The sequence below is a fragment of the Pantherophis guttatus genome, chromosome 4 (genome assembly GCF_059756535.1).
Source record: "Pantherophis guttatus breed Tessera chromosome 4, ASM5975653v1, whole genome shotgun sequence".
Classification (NCBI taxonomy): Eukaryota; Metazoa; Chordata; class Lepidosauria; order Squamata; family Colubridae; genus Pantherophis; species Pantherophis guttatus.
This window is the reverse complement of record NC_142066.1, coordinates 30,469,669-30,483,164: the sequence shown is the minus strand read 5'-3', so window position 1 is coordinate 30,483,164 and position 13,496 is coordinate 30,469,669. Positions and strand designations below refer to the sequence as shown.

Sequence of the window (13,496 nt, the reverse complement as noted above, 5' to 3'; positions counted from 1 at the left end):
GCAGAGATCCAGAAAGGAGCAGGGCCAATAAACAGGAAACGTCTGGTCTGGCTTAACTAATATTTCTCTGTCTTGCATTTGTAGAATGCAAAAATGTATGCAAAGTTGATTGTGCTCAATGGGTTCAGTTACTTTCAAGGTTGGGAACCCAATGAAACCCAATTTTCTTTGGGCCCAAAGCCATGATTTTGCTTCCGCTAGAATACTCTGTTGGCTTGTATTTTGGAATCTATAGATTCTACAATGGATATGGTAGCTAAACACGATAGCAAAAATAAGGATAGCTAGCTCAGGAAAAACTCTGACAACATGTCTGAGGCAAAATATGGCAACACTGTTCAAAATCAAGATCTGTTTTCTCTTGTTCCAGAATTCAGGAGCAAACAATGGCTCTAATTTTCAGAAAAATAAATTCTAGTAAACCGTTAGGAAAATGTTCCTAACACTAAATGTAGTTTGATAGAAGTATTAGTGATAAAGATATTTTTGGATCCTCTTTCCTGGATGTATTTAAGAAGAGGCTAATATCCATCTATAAACAAGCCTTTAATTTGGGTCCCCACACTGAGCCAGTAGATGGATTACATGGCGTAATTCAGCCAGTCTGGTGGCTCCTTGGGTGTTATTCCGATTTGGGCAATGAAGCTAATTTGGTAAAGTGTAGCTCAGTTAAGCATTTTCATTGACTCACAATTATAGAATCATAAAATAAGAGTTGGAGATAATATCGTCCAAAATTTCCCAGTCTCGGTAACTTCCTGAGGGGTGGCATTCAGTACCCAGAATTCCCTAGCCAGCATGGCTATTGCTGAGAATTCTGAGTTGGTCAACATTTCTAGAATTTTCCATAGTTGGGGAACACTGATTCAGTCCAAGCCCTTATCATATGCAGGAATCTTATCAACAGATGGCTGTCCAGCCTTTCAAATACCCCCACCAAAGAGTATCATCACCTCCCAAAGCAATCTAACTCATTCTTAAACAGAATTTACCAGCAGATCATTTTTTCTGATGTCCACTTGAAATGTAGTTCTTTATAGCTTAGACTCAATTGTCCCCTTTCTTGTCCTCCCTTATGGGATATCTTTTAAGAATTTTGTCAGAATTTTTGTCTAGTAACAATCCTTCAGATACTTGAAGGCAACACTCATGTCTTCCCACAATTATATAATCCAAGTGAAACATCTCCAGTGTCTCCAACGATTCCTCATAAGTTTTTCCCTCTTACAGCCGCCTTTTTTATCTGGGTTGCTCCAGTTTGTCACTGTCCTTCCAAAAATGTGGTGCCCAGAGCTGAACACAATATTTTAGGTATGGTTTGACCAATACAAAATAAAAAGAAACAACAAGCTTTTCCTCCCAGCTATGTTCATGTTGTATAACTGGGAACACAGCTTATACAAATTGTTGATTCCTGTCTCTCTTAGTATACTGGCTAAACATGCAGCTAGTGCCAAATTGTTGCTAACTGCCAGCTATGTCATAGACCAGAGACTTGAATTATCACTTTTTGTCCTCAAATGCCATGTTTTCTTCTGTAGGAAAAGAGAATATGGCCAAGAAGGATTCTATCACTTCACTTACCTTTGCTACCGGTTCGCTCGCATGCGCAAATTGTATTTGATGACGTCCGGGTGAGTGGGTGGAGCCTCCCGCCGCCGCTGCTACCAGTGCGCCTGAACCGGGGCGAACCGGTACAACTCACTACTGGACAGCATTATGCTTGGTCCGATGCAATGGACTTCCCCTTCTTTATTAGTTTAAAATTTGAGGTATACAAGTCAAATAATTTAAGTGGAAGGCTCTACAAATTCACTGTCATCCATTTAATTAAAAAAACAACAGCCATAGGAGCAATTTTGGCTTTAAAAGCTCCACTGAACCTTGTAGTCCACTGGATGATTTTCTGGAAGCCATGATTTCTCTCAGCCTAATCTACCTCAGAGGATTGTTGTGAGGAAAAATGATGAGAAGAGAAGAATAGAATCATATATACCACCTTGATTTCCTTAGAGAAAGGGTGGAGAGAAATGGAATCTATCTCATTTATTAAAAAAAAAAAAAGAAAGAAAGGACTGCTAATTTTATGGATTTGCTCAAAATATTGTAAACTAATAACTGGTGGGTTTCTTTGCAGAGTTGGTACCTAAATACTAAAGCACATGAGCAACCAGTTTAGGGATAGTTGAGGATCCATGGGTTGGATCCAGTCCAATTTTACAATATGATTTTGATATTATATCAGAAGCCAATTTCATTATATTTTGAAGCGGGAGGATTTATGGTCTGATTCATGGTAATTTCAGGAAACAACTGCCTTTACTTCATAGAATCCATTTGATGTTTTTAGTCTTTAAGTGTTTACAGCATTGCAATCCTTGAAAAGAGAAGCAAGAGGCAGGAAATTTAAATTGATTGAAGATCCATTCATAACCTTTGAGAACGTAAGAAATCTGACAGCATTTCATCTCTCTTTTGTGAATGTTGAAGCACTTATCTCTAACTGCCATCATGCTGTGGCCAGCTTTAAATAAAAGTAAGAATGATAGAAATCCTCCTGATCATCAAAATAAGTTTTTTTGCAATACAATCCAGACGTAGAGACCATGCTTTTGAGTAGAACTGGGATTTTAAATTTCTGCTCCCAGTCAGTGTGGTCATGATATTCACATGTTTGTTTTTGCTACTTTGGTCCTGCAACATCATTTAATGCCTGAAGGATCTATGGCTACTATCATGCTATATAGATAGAAATTTCTCTATCCGTGTCAGGTCATTATTGCCTATACTGAAGACTTGTCAAACGCAGAGAAATACATACATAAAATAAGGGAGTGGTAAGGTTTTCCACAAGTTTTCTACTTCACCATTTTTTTAATGGTAAGGGAATATAGAGGACGTGGTGGCTCGGTGGCTAAGATGCAGAGCTTGTCGATCGAAAGGCTGGCAGTTCAGCAGTTTGAATCCCTAGTGCTGCGTAACAGGGTGAGCTCCCGTTACTTGCCCCAGCTTCTGCCAACCTAGCAGTTCGAAAGCATGTAAAAAATGCAAGTAGAAAAATAGGGACCAGCTTTGGTGGGAAGGTAACAGTATTCCATGTGCCTTTGGCATTTAGTCATGCCAGCCACATGACCACGGAGACATCTTCGGACAGCGCTGGCTCTTCAGCTTTGAAATGGAGATGAGCACCACCCCCTAGAGTCGGGAACGGCTAGCATATAGTTCATTTAGTGATTGGTCGAAGTTACAACAGAACTGGAAAAAGTGACTTATAACCGCTTTCACACTTATGATTGTTGCAGCATCCCCAAGATCAAGTGATCAAAATTCAAATGCTTGGCAATTGATTCATATTTATGATGGTTGCAGTGTCCGGGATCATGTGATCACCTTTTGCAACCTTCTGACTAGCAAAGTCAATGGGAAAGCTAGATTCACTTAACAATTGTGTTACTAACTTAACAATTGCAGTGATTCACTGAACAACTGTGGCAAGAAAGGTCGTAAAATGGGGCAAAAGTCAGAAAAACTGTCTCACTTAGCAACAGAAGTTTCGGACTCAATTGTGGTCATAAGTCGAGGACTTCGTGTATTTCTGTAATTGTCACAGGGGTGTCATGGAAATAAGTTGAAATGCTTAGTATGTTTGTTTTTTGTGCTTATTCCTCACCAACCTTCCTCATTTTATTGGTTCTTCAGATGTATGGTCTCCAGTTCTGTGACGTTGGCTATTTCTAAAAACTCTGGGAGATGAAATCCATACATAAAGAGAAACCTTGCATTATTCTCCTTCAAACTGTGACATTTGCATAAATAAATTTCAACCTTAGGAATTGAATTCAGTCAAAGATGAAGGAGACATAGCTGAACTGGAGTTTAGAACCTGTTTTTTCCACCTTCGTAATTCTGTTGCAGCTTTTTTTTTTTTATGGCCAAGGTTTTTCACTTTTAATCACCTCTTTTATCTCTACTAGAGATGTAAAGCACCAAGCTGCCAAATATAAGGGCAACAGCTCTATGCCATTATCATAACATGTAAACAACAATACATTTTTCTCCTTTTATAGAGCTCTTAAGAGCAAGTTGATAAACATGAAGACAGCTTTCTCTGTAAACGTCTTTCCATAGATTTAATCAGCATTCTTGAAGATTCAATACTTTGAGTCTCGCTGAGCCTTTCCTTATTTCTGAATTCAAGTGCTCTCCATTCATCCTTAAGTTGGCAGAAAACTATATTGATGTCCCCTCTGCCCCCTCTGTTCCCAGCCACTGGCAATTATCTGACTTCTCTCCAGAATACGGGTAGTCCTCGACTTACAACAATTCATTTAGTGACCATTCAAAATTACAATGGCTCTGAAAAAAGTGATATGACAGTTTTTCACACTTACGACCGTTGCAGCATCCCCCATGATCACATGATCAAGCTTCAGGCTCTTGGCAACTGACTCATATTTATGACGGTTGCAGTGTCCCAGGGTCATGTGATCAGCCTTTGCGAACTTCTGACAAGCAAAGCCAATGGGGAAGCCAGATTCACTTAACGGCCGTCTGATTAACTTATCAACTGCAGTGATTCACTGAATAACTCTGCCAAGAAAGGTCATAAAATGAGGCAACTCATTTGCCTCAACTTAACAACTGCCTCACTTAGCAATAGGAATTCTGGCCTCAATTTTGGTCACAAGTCGAGGACTACCTTTATAGAGTTATAAAATGTAACACAATAATTTTCAAAATTGGCAACTTTCAAATGTTGTGGACTTCAACTCCCAGAATTCCGCAGTCAGCGAAAAACATTGGTCTTAACAGATTTAGTAATATTTATCTTGGACAAGGTTGGAATAAGTGGAAGCAATTTTGCATCACATCAACTAAGATGTCTTATGTCTGAGCTGGAGACAAAACATAATGGCGACAAAACAGAAGTTGTTACCAAGGCAATCTTGTGCCAGGGTTAGATGCAAACGGAGAAGAAGGGTGTTTTTTAACATGTAATGGTCATCCTTACCATGAGGATTACTCAAGTTGCAGTTCTAATTCTGCATCTTGTGAAGAAGTGGAGAATATGGAAAAAAGGGCTAATGATGAAAAGATACTATATTTCAATAGGAATTGGAAGTGTCCTATCTCTAAGTGTCCCTATACTCTGGATTAATTCCAGAGTATAAGCATTTTCCTTGGAAGTTTTATCTGTGTTTGGAGGTTTACCACATTTGCACTACTCAAGTGACTCTGAAGACACAGACAAGCATCCAAGTGGCTTCAACGACTCTCTGAAAGGATGCAAATGACCAGCTGACTGCAAGAAATATAAATCCTTCCATTCACCACCATCCAGCCAGAGCTGAAGAAGCTTCTTGGAGGAGAAGCGAAAACAAGAAAGTCCAGTTGCCTCCTGAAAAAGCACCTTTGGGACCTGTCTAAATAGAAGTTTTGAGAAGAGATCTTTCCATCGTTCTTGTATTTTCTGCATTATCCCTCTAACTTCTTAGCTAACTCTGCTTCTGTTTCTTTCTCTTCCATACAGATATTCTAAAAGTTATTTCTCTGTCTCAAGCCTCTCCGCCAAGCGCTAAACTTTGAAGGGACCTTAAGTAAAATACAGGGTTTGGTTAGAATTATCAAATTTCAGAGCAATGACGCAAGAACACCAGGTGGCTGTACATGGCGCCTTTTTCAATTTCTCACTTATTCTGAGACCATTCAGGGGTTTTTGTGGGAAATTGTAAGAATCAGTAAATGTAGATACCTGAGGATTATTTCAGTCATACAAATCAATCCAATGTATACTGGTTTGATAGGAAGAAAATAAAAGACTACAGATAGTCCTTGACCTACAACCACAATTAAGACCAAAATTTCTGTAGTTATTAAATGAATTTTGCCTCATTTTCCAACTTTTCTGGCCAAAGTCAGTGGTGGGATTCAGTCAGTTCGCACCACTTCGGGAGAACCGGTTGTTAACTTCCTGAGCAGTTAGGTAAACTAGTTGTTGGAAGAAATCATTAGGGCAGAGAATCGGTTGTTAAATTATTTGAATCCCACCACTGGCCAAAGTGATTAAGTGAATCACTGCAATTGTTAAGTTAGTCACATGGTTGTTAAGTGAATCTAGCTTCCCCATTGACTTCGTTTGTCAAAAGGTCGCAAAAGGGAATCAAGTGACCCTGGACACTGCAACCGTCATAAATATGAATCAGATGCCAAGCGTCTGAATTTTGATCACGTGACCAAAGGTATCTTGAATGGTCATAAGTATGAAGAACGGTCATAAGTCACTTTTTTCAGAGCCGTTGTAATTTTGAATAGTCACTAAATAAATTGTTGTAAGTCAAGGATCTATCCATGCCCAAGATGGCGACGGTTGCCGAGATCGCGGCTTGAGGATGAGGGACTGACCTACCCTTTGGGGTCTTTGGGGGTCATTGTGAAGATCTACGACCCCAGGCCCGGTTAGGAGAACTCTCTGCCCACACGGAGAGGGTTTTTTCCCCTCCGGATATTGAGGTTGGGCAGAGAGAGAGAGCGGGCGATGTCGGGAGCAGCGGACTGCTTCAGCTGGGCGTCGGCAGCGTTTCCTCCAGCTGGAGTCCACATGGGCGTCGGAATCGGCGTGGCGGTGTTTTTTGCCTGGGGCGCTGCGGTACGGCGATTTCCCAGGCTGAGGGGTTGCCCGGAGTGCTATGGGAGTTGCCGGATTTCCCAGGAGATCTTTGGGACACTGCCAGACCCTTTTGGGCGCTACGGCAGCGATGGTGGCGATGGCATGACGACGGCAGCTGTGATGGCAGCCCAGAGGGTCTGGCAGGGAGGAGACACCCCCCCCGGAAGTTGGGGATGGGGGGGGGCAACGAGGCCGGGAGATCATCTGCCTTTTGGGTTGGGCAAGGACCTGGCATGAGACGCTTTCAGATCTTGGGATGCCTCCATTGTTATGTGGGGGCTGGGGGGGGGGCTAGAGATAACTGCCCCTGTTTCCCCCCAATGCTTCTCTACCAAGACTATGCCCACCTTGGATTGTCGGCTAGCTCACTGACTCACCTGACGCCAAGTTTATTTTCATCTGAACTTTCCCTAACTGTGGGGAGGACTATTTAAATCTGAATGGGGGCTGGTACATGGCTCCATCCCATCAGCTGAGAGGGCTGGGCTCAGTTAAACCACCGTGAGAGGGTGGCTCTGATGTCGGGGCCCCTGGGGGCTGAACTGGGATGATATTGAATTCTTGCATCTGCCAGCAGAGGGGACCTGACCATCGGACCAACCGCCGTGAGAGGGCGGTTTTTGGACCTGAGCCCCGGATGCTGTGCTGTCTGCATTGGTTCATCGCTGCCATCTCACCACAAGAGGGGCTCGAATGGTTGATCGGACCTCCGTGAGAGGGTGGTTGGGTCTTCCCCCTTCCCCCCCTTGGACTGTGGTCGACCTGGAACTTGACTTCGTCCTCTGTTGTGAGGGGACAGTGGACCGGTCCTGTTGAAAATGTTTTTGAGACTCCCATTCCATGTCTCTCCCCTGGACCTTCTATATGGACCCCTAGGATATGGTTGCTCCCATCCTCTGTGGTCAAGATGTATTCCGCAGCGGAGCTTCTTGGTCTGCGAGACTCCCCCCTCTCGCAGGCTTGGCCCTCCACTCTATCGAGGGCCTACCTCGATGACGGGCTTTGGAACCCCGAGAGGTGGCATGCCGCAAAGAGGGGGTTGTGGGGTTTTTTAAAATTGTCTTTTTGTAATCTTTTAAGGGGCTTAGGGCGGGGGGTGGGGAGGGAGGGGCATAGGTCAGGCCCGTTACAGGGGCATGGAACGGAAGGCGGGGAGCGGGGTGTGGAGGAGCTCAGTGTGGATAGGGTGGAGGGCAGTTCTATCAGGACCGTGGTTGGGAGGGGCAGATATGGCGGGAGTAGGGGGCCACATCAGGTGGTGGGGGCACGCACCCGCTATCTCCAAGCGGTGGCATGCCTCGGCCCCCATGACTCTTCTCGTTTCCCCGGCTGTCCAGAGTCTCAGAGCCCAGGCCTTAGACTGATGTTGTGCAACGCCAGGTCCATGGTTAATAAGGCCCCCCTCATTTGTGAGCTAATACAGGAGGGGGGTGCGGACCTGGCAGGTATTACAGAGACCTGGTTGGGCCAAGAGGGGGGGGTCCCCCTCGTAGAGATGTGCCCACCAGGTTTCCGCGCATTCCATCAGCCAAGGGCCCAGGGCAGGGGTGGGGGGGTGGCGGTCGTTATAAAGGAAGGTCTTGATCCGAGGGAGGCCACTGTACCTCAGATAGCCGGATGTGAGTCTCTCCTGGTGAAGTGGGGCCATGGGATGCAGGTGGGCCTGCTGATCGCGTAACTGGCTCCCTGCCATGTGACAGCGGCCCTGCCCGAGCTTCTCAACGTTATTGCCGGGGTGGCGGTTGATACCCCCAGACTTTTGGTCATGGGGGATTTCAACCTGCCATCTACCGGTGGGGCGTCTGGGATGGCTCGGGAGTTTATGGCTTCCATGACAGCCATGGACCTGATACAATTAATTCATGGCCCCACTCACGCGGGAGGACACACTCTGGACTTGGTTTTTATCTCTGGTCAGTGGCGGAGTGGTCTGGATATAGGGGATATAGTTATTGAACCCCTGTCATGGTCGGACCATTCTCTCCTGAGACTGGACCTTTCGATCGCTGCACCCCACTGCAGGGAGGCGGAACCGACCAGGTGGTTCCGCCCCAGGCGCCTGATGGATCCTGATAGGTTCCAGAGGGAGCTTGGACCAGTTCCTGAAACTCTGGCACATGACTCGGCTGAAGATCTGGTGGCTGCCTGGGATAGGACAGCCGCCGGTGCTCTGGACCGAGTCGTGCCTTTGCGGCCTCTGACCCGACGCCGAACCTGCCCGGCCCCTTGGTTTTCCGAGGAGCTGAGGGAGATGAAGCGCCGGAAAAGACGCCTAGAGAGTGGTTGGAGGGCGAGTCGCTCCGAATCCGACCGAACACTAGTTAGGTCTCATATTAAGACCTATCTAGTGGCGATAAAAGCGGCAAAGCGTAACCACTTTTCCGCTCTTATTGCATCGGCAGATAACCGCCCAGCCGCCTTGTTTAGGGTGACCCGCTCCCTCCTACATCAGGGAGCACGGGAGGACCCCTTGCAAGGGCAGGCTGAGGATTTTGCACAGTATCTGCACGATAAAATCGCTCAGATTCGGGAAGGCTTGGACTCTGACTGGGTAGATCCCGGCGGGGTGACTGAGGCTGGTCTTGAGAATGTTACCTGGGATGAGTTCGACCCTGTGACTCCTGAGGACGTGGACAGGATCCTGGGGAGATTAAACGCAACCACATGTTTATTGGACCCGTGCCCCTCCTGGCTGGTACTGGCCACCCGGGAGGTAACACGAGGCTGGCTCCAGAGGATCATAAATGCTTCTCTGAGAGAGGGTTTCTTGCCTCCCGCCTTGAAAGAGGCGGTGGTGAGGCCCCTCCTCAAGAAGCCTTCTCTGGACCCGGCCGTTTTGGCAAACTATCGTCCGGTCTCCAACCTTCGCTTTGTTGCGAAGGTTGTGGAGAGTGTGGTTGCGCGACAGCTCCCACAGTTCCTGGATGAAACCGTCTATCTAGATCCATGCCAGTCCGGCTTCAGGCCTGGGTACAGCACAGAGACGGCATTGGTCGCATTGGTGGATGATCTCTGGAGGGCTCGGGACAGGGGTTGTTCCTCTGTTCTGGTCCTGTTAGACCTCTCAGCGGCTTTTGATACCATCGACCATGGTATCATGCTGCGCCGGCTGGAGGGACTGGGGGTGGGAGGCACCGTGTTGCGGTGGTTCTCCTCCTATCTCTCTGACCGGTCCCAGTCTGTGTTGGCAGGGGGGCAGAGGTCGACCTCGAGGCGCCTTGCTTGCGGGGTGCCGCAAGGGTCGGTCCTCTCGCCGCTCCTGTTCAACATTTATGTGAAGCCGCTGGGTGATATCATCCGTGGTTTTGGGGTGCGATGCCATCTGTACGCTGATGACACTCAGCTGTACATTTCCACCCCAGACCACCCCAATGATGCCCTCGAAGTGATGTCCCAGTGTCTGGAGGCCGTGCGGGTCTGGATGGGGAGGAACAGGCTTCGGCTCAACCCTTCCAAGACCGAGTGGCTGTGGATGCCGGCGTCCCGGTATAGCCAGCTGGTGCCATCGCTGGCTATTGGGGGCGAGTCACTGACCCCCACAGAGGGGGCTCGCAACTTGGGCGTCCTCCTGGACACACGGCTGTCTTTAGAAGAGCATATGACGGCCGTGGCCAGGGGGGCTTTTTATCAGGTTCGCCTGATACGCCAGTTGCGCCCCTTTCTGGATCGGGACTCCTTGTGCACAGTCACTCATGCCTTGGTTACGTCACGCCTGGACTACTGTAACGCTCTCTACATGGGGCTCCCCCTGAGGAGCACCCGGAGGCTCCAGCTGGTGCAGAATGCGGCCGCGCGGGTGATTATGGGAGCGATGTGGCGCTCCCACGTAACACCTCTCCTGCGCGAGCTGCATTGGCTCCCGGTGGTCTTCCGGGTGCGCTTTAAGGTGTTGGTTCTCATCTTTAAAGCGCTCCATGGCTTAGGGCCAGGGTATTTGCGAGACCGCCTGCTGCTACCGATAACCTCCCACCGGCCAATACGCTCTCACAGAGAGGGCCTCCTCGGGGTGCCGTCGGTCAGGCAATGTCGGCTGGCGGCCCCCAGGGGGCGAGCCTTCTCTGTGGGGGCACCCGCCCTGTGGAATGAGCTGCCTCCTGGAATACGATTGATCCCGGACCTCCGGACCTTCCGTAAAGCCCTGAAGACGTTTTTATTTCATCAAGCCGGCCTAGCCTAAATGGTCTTTAATTGGGATTTTAAATTTTATGGAATTGGGGTTTTAAATTTGGGTAGCCAATGATTTAATTCTTTTAATTATCTTAACTTTTGCATTTGTATGTTTTTTAATTTTGGCTGTTCACCGCCCTGAGTCCCTTCTGGGAGAAGGACGGTATACAAATTAAATTAATAAATAAATAAATAAAATAAAAGGACTACCTGTATTCTGGAGAGAAGTCAGTGGCTGAGAAGAGAGGGGGCAACTACATCAGTGTAGTTTGCTGACAACTCAAGGATGGATGGAGAGCACTTGAACTCAGAAATAAGGAAAGTCTCAAAAAGATTCAAGTTTGAATAGTCACTAAATGAAAAGTGTTGTAAATCAAGGACTACCTGTAATTGGTAGTTCCAGTTCATCCACAGCCTTCTTCTGCTCTATCCTTTCTCTGCCAATGCATCTTTTACCTGCCTTGCAGTTCCTCATCTCTGAAGGCTACCAAGCATGTGCTAGTAAACAGGCACATTTGAAGGAAGTGCTATTGCAGAGAATGGAATGGAATGAACTGATTTCACAAAGCTTTGATACATTGCATTACGGTAGAACTCTAGTGCCTTTCTTGTTTCCATAGGTCTGGTGAAGCTGGGCGTACACTGCATCACAGGGCAGAAAGTTGCCATTAAGATAGTGAACCGAGAAAAGCTTTCTGAGTCTGTACTGATGAAGGTAAGCAAGTCATATTTCTTGGTGTTATAGCAGGAGGGGTTGAGGGATGGGTGAGGGAGATTGGAGAAGACGGAGAAGACCAAAAGAGTGAGGCACTGAATCCACAATCCAGAGAGAAATAAATTGCATGCTATGCTTTCTACTCATCTCCAACTCTGCCTCTCACCTTCCTTCCCGTGGGAAGGTCAAAGTCTGATAAAAGTGGGACCCTTAGCAGAGATATCTAATTGATTCATTGTCTGTATTAGTGCCCTGAAGGAAGTTGCCAGTCAATTTCTAGCCACTGGGAAATTTGCAAAATTAATGCAATCTCTCACCAAGTTGTCAAGGCAGCACAGAGTGATGTTACTGAGGTGGCTTCTCCACTAGGCACTTAGAGCAACTTCATAGCAACCCCTAGCTGTCATTGAAGTTATATTCATCCTGCCCTCATTATTGCAATCCCATCAATTTGGCACAGCAATGGAGGGATGACTATAAAAGTGTTCTAAGTAACTGATAGGATTTGGGAGTAAATGATGATATAAGTATGATGCAGATCCCATGACTTTTAGGTGTTTGCATCCTACATTATGACTCAAGCCCACACTAATGTCATTTGTGCAATAATTCATGACACATATGTCCTTTTGGAAACTTCAAGGCTTTGCTGTGGATACTTGTGGCAGCAGGTTGGTAGTGGAGAAGGAGCAGTGGGATTTTGCTGACTAACAAAGGATGTGCAAAACATAGGCAGTTACTCTAAAAATGTATATGATCTCTATGTGAGAATGGCACAACCCAAAACAGAATCAGGGTTAGGTAACACTCCCATTGGGGCTCTAATATCCTTATCTTGGCCTGTTTGTTCAGACCATCTCAGTCTGTATCACCAGAGCAAATCTTTTCCTTGCCTTTGATTTGTTTTGCAAGGTGGAATAATTTCATGTGACTGGTTCAGCTGAAGTATTTTTGTGTACAGTAATACAGTTTTCCCCTTTCTGATGTCTGTGCTAATGTGGAAAAAAAACCCACTGAAAAGACCCTCCAAATACCAGATAGCTTTAGCCATAACATAAAGCAAATGGTAATTTGGTATTATTATTTTTAATTGGGGCAACTGCATCCCTTTTAAAGACTTTTAACTTGGCACGACAGCTTCCCCGGCACCTGGATGAAGCTATCTATCTGGACCTGTACCAATCGGGCTTCAGGCAGGGGTACAGCACAGAAATGGCATTGCTCGCGTTGGTTGATGATCTCTGGAGGGCTCGGGACAGGAGTTGCTCCTCTGTCCTGGTCCTATTAGATCTCTCAGTGGCTTTTGATACCATCGACCATGGTATCATGCTGCAGCGGTTGAGGGGGTTAGGAATAGGGGGCACCATCCTGCGGTGGTTCTCCTCCTTCCTCTCTGACCGCTCGCAGTTTGTGTTGGCAGGGGGGCAGAGGTCAACCTCGAGGCGCCTCACATGGGGAGTGCTGCAGGGGTCGGTCCTCTCGCCCCTTCTGTTCAACATTTATGTGAAGCCGCTGGGTGAGATCATCCGTGGTTTTGGGGTGAGAATCCATCAGTACGCTGATGACACTCAGCTGTACATCTCCACCCCAGACCACCCCAACGATGCCCTTGATGTGATATCTCGCTGCCTGGAGGCCGTGCGGGTCTGGATGGGGCGAAATAGGCTCAGACTCAACCCTTCCAAGACCGAGTGGCTGTGGCTTCTGGCGTCCCGATATAGTCAGCTGGTGCCATCGCTGACTATTGGGGGTGAATCGCTGCCCCCCACAGAGAGGGCTCGCAATCTGGGTGTCCTCCTGGATGCACGCCCTTGTCACCTCCCGGCTGGACTATTGTAATGCTCTCTACATGGGGTTCCCCTTGAAGAGCACTCGGAGGCTCCAACTAGTCCAGAATGCGGCCACGCGGGTGGTTATGGGCGCAACCCATTGTGCCCATGTGACACC

At 47.0% G+C, this 13,496-nt stretch overlaps 1 protein-coding gene across 7 annotated transcripts in view; it reads left to right on the top strand.

Annotated features, from left to right (window-relative positions):
• The window catches only part of BRSK1 (BR serine/threonine kinase 1), a 66,526-nt gene that overhangs the window by 13,304 nt on the left and 39,726 nt on the right, over positions 1-13,496 (top strand). For 5 of the 7 annotated variants that reach the window (XM_087893907.1, XM_087893906.1, XM_034423220.3 and 2 more), the window contains exon 2: positions 11,455-11,549. The exons of the other annotated variants lie outside the window; for them this stretch is intronic. Coding sequence is in view for 2 of the 5 variants with exons in the window: in XM_034423220.3 (XP_034279111.1) it covers positions 11,455-11,549 (95 nt within the window). In the remaining 3 variants the exon portion in view is untranslated. The remainder of the gene's footprint in view (positions 1-11,454; positions 11,550-13,496) is intronic. 7 annotated transcript variants of the gene reach the window in all.